Source organism: Acanthochromis polyacanthus, chromosome 19 (assembly GCF_021347895.1).
Source record: "Acanthochromis polyacanthus isolate Apoly-LR-REF ecotype Palm Island chromosome 19, KAUST_Apoly_ChrSc, whole genome shotgun sequence".
Classification (NCBI taxonomy): Eukaryota; Metazoa; Chordata; class Actinopteri; family Pomacentridae; genus Acanthochromis; species Acanthochromis polyacanthus.
This window is the reverse complement of record NC_067131.1, coordinates 19,180,324-19,189,755: the sequence shown is the minus strand read 5'-3', so window position 1 is coordinate 19,189,755 and position 9,432 is coordinate 19,180,324. Positions and strand designations below refer to the sequence as shown.

Here is a 9,432-nt window from a genome sequence, read left to right as displayed (position 1 = left end):
TCACAAAGGTCAATTATGCTGGATGAGGTCATCACTGAAACCTCTTCCTGCCATTTCCTCTTGTCCAGTAAAAACTGTTAATAGGCTGTCTGAGTCAGCATTTTTGAGTTTGTGCAGCCTGACAAAGTGTTTAGAAACTAAGTAGTGTTGCTTTGATTTTAATGTGTAAGCGATGTTTGTGTGTCTGTGAGGAGCTTTGCATGTGGCAGCCCCCCTGAGCTTATAACTGTGAATGAATGGCAACAGCTGAGCAGGAGAACTTTATCGGCAACACTCACCGCTTGTGTGTGTGTGTGTATGTGTGTGTGTATGAGAGAGAGAGCGAGAGAGAGCGAGAGAGGGATTCAGGAGGAGCTGCAACCAGAGCAGTCTCACTGGGGACTCTCTCTGCCGAGCTCACTGCTGTCCTCTCTTCCTCAGCCGCTGGCCTCTTTTCAGTTTCCTCCCCTTGGCTCTCTTGTTCTTTTAGCCCACGACTCACCCTGTGGATTTGTTATTCCCTGGCTCTCTGGGAAACCGCAGAACAGCGCTGTCGTGACTTGCCGGCTGACACTGCAAGGGAAGGGGAGAGCGGAAGAGAAGGAGAGAGAAAGTGAGACAGACCAATCGATTACTCTGATACAAAGGAGAGACTCTGGGAGAGGAGAGCAGAGGCAGTTGCAGCGGTTTCTAGCCCTTCTGGTTTTCAAGGAGATATTCTTTGACATTACTGGGAGTCTTACGAATCACTTGATTCACATCCTTCCTTTGAAAAACAAAGACTTCTAATTGTCAGGACGGTTTTGGCACATCAAGGATCTTCCCTTCCTTCTTCGTCATCATTTAGGACTTTGGAGGAGGACCTCTTTTGAATTTCAATGTTTACTAAGTAATTTATCTCCATTCTCAATGATAATGCTGGACACTAACCATTGCCTGTCCATTGAACCCTCCCCTCCGGGCTCTCCTCCAATGGCAGACGATATGGAGAAGGCAGCACTGAAGATGGATCATGACAGACTTGTCTATCACAGCCTGAAAGAAGGTGGGCAATCTGGAGTTAGACAGACTGTAGAGACACAAGATATCTGATATGTTTTGTGTTTATGTGCCTAAGTTCACATCTTTTCATCAGCACTTTATGGTATCATATAAATAATTAATAGGGGTTTTCCAAAGATAAACAGGTTGGTTTATTGGCTTGAGTAAGATGGAAGGAAGTCAACGCGGTTACGTGTTTCTTTCTGATAAACCTTTTCAATAGAAGTTGACCTCAGTAATAAATTAAGGAAGAAAGTGTGGGCTGCTGCAGGTTTGAATGACTCACCCTGAGATGTTAAACTTCCCAGTAAAGTTTTCTGACATTCAAATTAATGTTTACACTTAGTGTTCTCTCCCGAATGCTTTGTGCATATCCTGATATCTAAGAAATGTGTTGAATGAATTTTGTTTTGAAGAAAACATTTGCAAAAGCAGTTTCTTTTTTGTTATATTTTGAAAGCTGGATTCTTTGCATCTTACTTTACTTTCTCACGTCTTCTCCAGTGTTTTTCTGAGAAATTTGCTGCATTCCTTGGTACATCACCAACAGCTATAGATCAATGGAATAGAGTGAAAACTGTTGGTAGGTGTACCACATCAGTCATGTACACGTGTGCGTCATAAGAAGGAAAATGGGGATCTACTAATAAAAACATTGCTCTATGGCGCTACTAGTGGACACAATCTCCAGAGGATATCTTTTCCTCATAGAGCTACTGACAAATATTTAATACTAATAAGATTTCATCTTCAGCCAGATTGGAACATTCTGTTTTTATCCTTGTCTCTTTATAGTCATGTCTGTCTCAAGTATTTAGGCTGTATTAAGTGTGCTGGTGTGACACTTGGTACCACAGTACATTTTTTGAATATGATTGTGATTTGCGCAGAGCTTACAAAAACATTGTGTTCCAAAAAAAACCCCACAGCCACCAACAGTGACATAATATCAAAAACTGGGGATCCAGCCTAATTTGGTAAGGTTACTGCAACAGTAAAGTAAGCTTCAGTTTGTTTATAACCGACTTTACAAGCACGAGCCAGAGTCACAGATGACTGGCTGCAGATGAAACAAAACATTCCTGTGAGGTTAGAATGACTGAAGATGGAGCAGGTCCAGAGAACTGCAAGAGGAAATAAATTTATTGAGAGAAAGGCAAAAGAAGAGTTTCTTCTGTACCATAACAACAGCTGGCATGTTGCACTGTCATTGCACATATCTGAACCACAGCTGTCAGTGACAGATTATTACTCCAGGTCTACTTTTTGCTCACTGTGAACCTTTTCTAAATTCTTCAAAGGACTTCACATGTGGGAAAAATGTGAGCGACAAGGACTGCATAAAATCACTGGCTTGAACTTTAAGATGATTAGTATTCACTACACCTCTTCTCGTTGTCATCTGGCTTCTCGGCACAGTGCGGCAGTGCAAAGGCAGTGGGAGTGATTCCAAGGTGTGAATGGCCTTAACCTTGCATTGTTCCTGCCCTCTAGCTTCTTTCCATTCTCACTCGTGTGAAACATTTTCTGTGGTCAGGCGCTGCGTTCATCTCTCTGTTGTAAACTGTGTTACCGTTCAAATGATGATGAGAACATCTCTCCTAGTAGAACATTTCCAATGCCGATGCCAGGTGTAATGGTGATTCAAAGTGGCTAAAAGACTTGTTAGGGTGGCAGTGTGATCATGTATGTTTCCATCCTTGTGTGCCCACTTCCTCACCCACTGTGGGTATGAAGCTTTAGCCCTCGTGCATGTTGCTATGGTTGGTGTTTGTAGGCTTAGTTGTGCCAAGCCTGGGGTCTTTGGGGACAGTGACGAACTCAGACATGATTAATCAGATCTACTGACACATGAGCGCAGCAGGATTAGCCCAGTTGGCCACCAACATCCAGGCTCTACCTCTCCGTCCTCCTCCTTTTTCCCCTCGAATGCTTTTCTAACATTACACTTTAATCCTTGGATCCTCCTTTGCTCACTTAATATGCTTTTTTTAAAGGGTTTGTGTTGAAATTGGCAGCAAGTCCTGCTGTTTGTAACTGTTGCAATGGTTGTGTTCAAACAGCGAGCTTGTCTGAAATTATTATCAGTTGAGAAACAGAAGCTTTGCAAATTACAGTAGATTTGATCATTAGTCATTAGTTTTACTTATCAAAACATTTATTAGCTGTTTAAAGATTAGATTATTCAACAGTTGAAGAAAGTTTAAGGTGTCACCCTGCACCACCTACGCCTTTGAATCTTTAAAATAAAATATTAAGTGAGGAAAAAAAGATGTAATTTTACAAGTGAAGGCAGTATAAGAACCTAGTGTTTTCTTATGATGCTCTGACTTTACATTTTCTGTGACTTTTACCATGACTCTTTGGCTTGCAAGTTCACATAGTTATGAAACGAGGTCCGGTTGTATCCAAAAGATCTATATCTGGGTTCGACTGATTGAGAACGGTATCCTTGAGAGAGCCACCTGACTGTTGATTTATCTGTTTCAACTAATATCGGTAAATGATGCCATCTCAGCTGTCATGCTGTCTCGCTCGCTCGCTCGCTCCCTCGCTCTAACTTTTATGACTGCAGAGGAAAGCTTTGGCTGTGGCCTAGTATCCCAATAAAATTGCCCTGCCTTTTCATCCTTTTCTTAAATTAACCAAAATGGCCTTCAAACCTGATTTAAGTCCCAGAGTGTGTCCTGATCTCCAAAAGACAAAGGCAAACTCCTCATATGCTCTGACACTAATTCACAAACTCTGTTAGCATAAATACTGACTATTGTTTCTCATGAAACTATGACTCTTGTAAGTGTTTCCGTCTTGCCTTGTGGTTATCTGTCCTTAGTCGTGTTATGTCTGTATGCTGACTGTGGGCTTGTCTGATTGTGAGTGTTTCATGTTGTCTGGTCCCTTTTTGAAAAAGAGCTCCATCTCAATGAGACGTTGTGACTAAAATGACACAAGACTAACATATATACTGTTTAAGAAATCAGATTACTGTTGAAAACCACATCCAAGTTACTGAGGTGCATATGTAAGTATACAGTTATGTGTGTTTCTGACACTCATGTTACTTCATGGTCATGATTTTAGTACAAACAGTTCACAGCATCCACATTTGTTTTGGCTCTGGTTTTTATTTCTGTACTTGTTATTATGCTATGTGTTTTTAATAGAAGTAAAGTTGTTTTTGCTGCACTGTTTTATGATTTGCTTTCCCCACATGAACCTCCAATTTCAACACTACTGCAGGTTTTCACGCTTACTATTACTCGAATGTAGGAGGTGTCAGTGTGAGACTTCTGCAATTTATTCTTCAAACCAGTAAAGAAGTGGTTTATCGTTATAGCCACCCATTACAAGCCGATGTCGCTATTGGACTACACAACCAGTGCCTGGGCTTGCAGTTCACTCACTGTCAGATATAAGGAATAAACAGAGGGAAGAAAAGGAGAGCGCAGGAGTGAATAAATATGTTAAATTGAGAGTCTTGGGTTTGTGACAGAAGATGAGTAGGGGGCACATAGATGTGAGGCTAGCATAGAGGGAAAGTGTAAGATTCTCTTTCCCAGAATAAACCTTTTCCCTGGAAGTGCCAAGTGCTGTGGCATCTTATTCTGCATGGCATGGTCAGTGTGTGTCTGTGTGTGCATGTGCTTGTATTCTGTGTGTGAGAACGAGTCTGTGCAGCACGTGAGTGTTTCCCTGTGTGTTTGGCAGTAAGGGAAAATTAATCTCCTAGCTGCTGCACGAGTGGAACTTAAACATGAACTTGCCTGGCTGTGTTTAGGTCTCTGTGTTTACGCTGCTGAATGTGAACTGACATGTTATTGCTTCCAGAGAGGAGTCTCTAGTGTTAGACTAATACCTTACTATGTATAGCATACACATTTGTATCAATAACAGAGGGGAACTGGGATCACCAGCGAGGATTCAGAGCCAAACAATGACATTTAGTAGCACAGACTGCGGCATTAATTTATTGGACTTGCAGGGTTGCTGTCCAGGCCTGGATTGTTTGTCATAACAGAAGGCCAACACAGCAGCAGCTAACCAGTTAGCTAGCACCAATGATGTCACTTTGTTAGTGCGAAGGAACAGGTGCTGCTTGTCCTCAAAGTAGCAGACATAACCCTGGCCAGAAATTCTTTGGAATCTTTAGTGGTGTGTTCCACTTCGCTCTCTCAACCACACACCCACACCCACACACACACACACATACATACACACACACACACACACACACACACACACACACACACACACACACACACACACACACACACACACACACACACACCTTCAACAGCGACAGCTGGTACATATAGAATAAGACCCTCATCTGAGTGGACCTGAATTGATTGTTTATGTCTCTAAAAATAATATTTGTTTTAACACTGGACCAATTCTTCATCTGATTTTTATTAACTTCAATTACCTAAAAACCAAGACAACAGCATATTACATCCTCACTTTTAAAATGTAAAAAGGCTGCTATCAAGAAACACCATGGAAGTATAGTGCAGTATCAATTAGTTAACAACCTTCAAAAAAATCTCAAGGTTCTGCAGTGACAACCCTGTAGACCAGGGGTGTCAAACTCAGTTCCTGGAGGGCCACTATCCTGCATGTTTTAGATGTTTCCCTCTTCCAACACACCTGATTCAAATGATCAGGCTTGTTATCAGGCTTCTGCTGAGCTTAATGATAAGCTGATCATTTGAATCAGGTGTGTTGGAAGAGGGAAACATGTAAAACATGCAGGATAGTGGCCCTCCAGGAACTGAGTTTGACACCCCTGCTGTCGACTTTGTACATTTCAGTCAGATCACTTCCCTAAACTCTCACTGTGTTGCAATGAAACTGATACTGCAGACAGTGATGAAATACAGTGCACTTGCAGGATCTTGCAGCTCTTCATATTTATATTGTTACTCTGTAAAATTCTTGCCTTGGTGTAACTACTTTTAATTCATTGTTTCAGGGTTGCCTTGTGAGATTAGTTTGACTTTAAAAGCTACCAAGATGAAAATGAGTGGGCTGCACAGTGTGCAAAAAGGTCAAAATGGTCCTGCTCCTTTTGTCCAGCGCTGTGTTCCTTAAAACTCTCTCTCCCGGCCTCTACGTTATGTAACAAGCGCTTCCTGTTTTCAAATGACGGCGCTTATGCACTATTTTTTCCTCATGCTCACATACCGTAGCTGTCTCCTTTAGTCTAAGCTGTCATATTTTTCCCCCTCACATCTTTTTAGCTGTGTTTGTTGTACCTTTCTCACCCACTGATGAATGATTACTGTTTTTTCACACAGAGCTGTGAACACTATTCATACAGAAAAAAACTCAACAAAAACTCAGAAACAGGAAGTGTATTGTAGTCTGCACACACCCTCCTTGTACCCGCCCTCTTGGTAACTTAAAAAAAAGAACGAAAGAAGGGGAAATGGGAGGATGAGCAGGGTGCCAAAGAGTGCAGGTTCTCTTCGCGTCAGTCCAAACATAACCGTGTTCCTTGGTGTGCTTATTTACCTGAATGTGGCGACTGGACTGCTGATCACGAGACTTTAAGCTCTAAGAGCTCCATCGCTGCAGTTTCTGATTCTCACCGGCCTTCACTGACTCTCTTCTCTTCTCTCTCCTCCTCACCTCCGCTGTCTCCATGCAGTCCTTCAGCTCAAGCTTCAACAGAGACGTACTCGAGAAGAGCTGGTCAGTCAAGGGATCATGCCACGTAAGTCTGCTTTAAACTTATAAAGCTCAGCTGATATTTTTGTAGTTTCAATGTACTGTACTGTGCTTTCATTTTAGCATGCATATACATGTGATACGTGCTTGCATCTGCTGCCAGGCATGCAGATACCAGATATTACAGAAAACCCCAACCCGATTTAATCTAAATCAGTAGTTTTTATTTAGTGTGTGGAACATCTTAGTATTATGAGCGCTTATAGAAGCCCATGCAGACAACAAGGGCAATGTCTCTGCACTTTTGGGCTGTAGTCAAAATGTTAACCCTTCTCTGTTCCAGCATCAGACAGCACATCTGACCCTTTCATAGACTGAGTTGCTACATAATACAAACGCTGAGCTATATATGTATGGTTATTTGATTTACATGGTAAATGTCCCCTATGCTCTTGGATATCTGAATATCTACAACTGCAACATTGGATGTGTTCATAGATCATATCTTTCTGCTCTATTTGGTATTTTTTTGTATCATAGTTTATTGTATTGTAACTGCTTTTCTGCCACTTTTTTTGCTGAAAATGTCAGCCCTTGTCTGCAATATCAGTATGAGTGTGGTTCTGCATGTCATTTTTAGTTGAGTCTTTGCACCACTTCGTATTATCAAATAGGACAGCTTCCTCTTCTTCTCTATCCACTTCCTGATTCAGAGTTCCTCACATCACAAGAAGAAGAGATGCACATTTTTTTGTTTTGTTTTTTTTAAACATTTTCCTGTTTCAGTGTAGAATGTAGTTATGGACAGCAAGTGCCAGACTTCGTTTCAACAACACAAAGAAAAGAAAGCGTAGCAGCCGTTGTTCAGCCTCATGTAGTATATACAGCTGCACTCAAAATTATTCAACCACCAAATCAGGCTTATTGGCAAAATGTACAAACTTTCATCTGTTTTTGATAAACGCCTAAAACAAGAACAATTTAAAACGCTCAACACAACCAGTACTACAGGTGGTTTCTCCAAATTCAAGTCAACTTTTGATAACTACTGTTGTCTCAAAATTATTCAACCCCGTCAACAGGAGCTCTCATTTGCAAGTCGGGAGTTGTCTCAAGCACACCTGGCATCGCTAATCAAGGGCTTTATTAGTGGCATTAGATGTGCCTGAGATACAACGCAAATACCTGGACTGGCTTGAGGTTTGTTCATAGTGACGTTTGATTGCATATTAGAAATATGGTGAAGTCCAGAGAATTGTACCAAAAGTTTAGAGAGGAGATCAATGCCTTGTAAAAACAAGGAGTTAAATGTTCCTAGAGATACTTTTGGAAGCATAGTTCCGAAGTTCAAAGTTAAAGGAACAGTGGCTACTCTACCTGGACGTCGCAGAAAGAGGACGCTATCAACAGCTACCACCAGATGTCTGAGGCGGCAGGTGACCAAAAACCCTTGAGTGATTGCAAAAAACCTGCAGCAACATGTGGTGGCAACAGGCACTGAGGTTTCAGTGTCTACGTTAACATGCAAGTACTCTGAATGCTGAATGTCTCCTTTCCTGAAGTCCAGGACGTACACCACTAGTGACCCAAAAACACAAGAAAAGTCGCCTCCAATATGCTCGAAACCAAATGAATAAGCCACAGAGGGTTTAGGATTCTGTTCTGTGGAGCACTGAAACAAAACTGGAACTTTTTGGGCTTATGGATCAGCGGTACGTCTGTAGGAGGAAGAATGAGACATACGCTGAAAAGAACACCCTGCCTACAGTGAGGCATGATGGTGATTCGCTGATGCTCTGGGGCAGCTTTGCATCTTCAGGCACTGGAAACCTGCAGCGTTTGGAAGGTAAGATGGATTCAGTCCAGTATCAGCAAATTCTAGCAGAAAATTTCATGCCGTCTTTGAAGAAGCTGAAGCTTGGGGGTCACTGGACTTTCCAACTGGACAATGATCCCAGCTATACCTCAAAGTCCTGTAGGATACTGCAGTGGCCATCACAGTTGCCTTACTTGGATCCCACAGAAAATCTGTGGTGGGAATTGAAGAAGGCGGTAGCTGCACACAAACCCAAGAATATTACAGAGCTGGAGGCTATTGCCCATGAGGAATGGGCTAAGATTCCTCAGGAATGCCGTCAGAACCTGGTGTCTAGTTATGGATCATGTTTGCAGCAGGTCGTAGCAGCGAAAAAGTGCTCTACTAATTTTTTAAGATGCTTGTTAAGAAGAGGTTGACTAATTTTGAGACAGCAGTAGTCATTAAACGTGGCATTTTGTCTTGGATTTAGAGAAAACACCTGTAATACTGGTTGTGTTGAACTATGTAAATTGTTCTTATTTAAGTTGTTTATCAACTTCAGGTTTACCAAAAAACCTTCTTTGCAATGGGGGTCAAATAATTTTGAGTGCAACTGTATATCGTAGTCAATCTTGACTTGAAGTGACGGTAGAGTAGAAAAAGAACTGCACAGTGAGGTGGAATATCTGAGGTGGTGACTGGTAGGCCTGTTCTGTCAGAGAAACATATATCCACAGTAGATATCAGGTACATCCTAAGGAGGAGAAACGATCAGGTGTGAATGCATCTTTTTCCCAGATAGCAGAATAATCTGCAACATGCTCAACTGTTTCCAAAAAAAGCAGCATCTCATTGACTGTGTGTGTGTGTGTTTTTTTACCATGGACTTTGTTGCATACCCTCCCTGCTGTGGGCAAGGGAATTATTTGGCAAATCAGTCCACT

At 41.8% G+C, this 9,432-nt stretch overlaps 1 protein-coding gene across 1 annotated transcript in view; it reads left to right on the top strand.

The window, feature by feature from the left end:
• The first annotated feature begins 329 nt into the window (after positions 1 to 329).
• The window catches only part of mrtfab (myocardin related transcription factor Ab), a 29,098-nt gene continuing 19,995 nt past the window's right edge, over positions 330 to 9,432 (top strand). The window contains 2 exon segments of the mRNA XM_022214739.2: positions 330 to 1,024; positions 6,671 to 6,736. Coding sequence (XP_022070431.2) covers positions 889 to 1,024; positions 6,671 to 6,736 — 202 coding nt within the window. The 5' untranslated portion in view covers positions 330 to 888.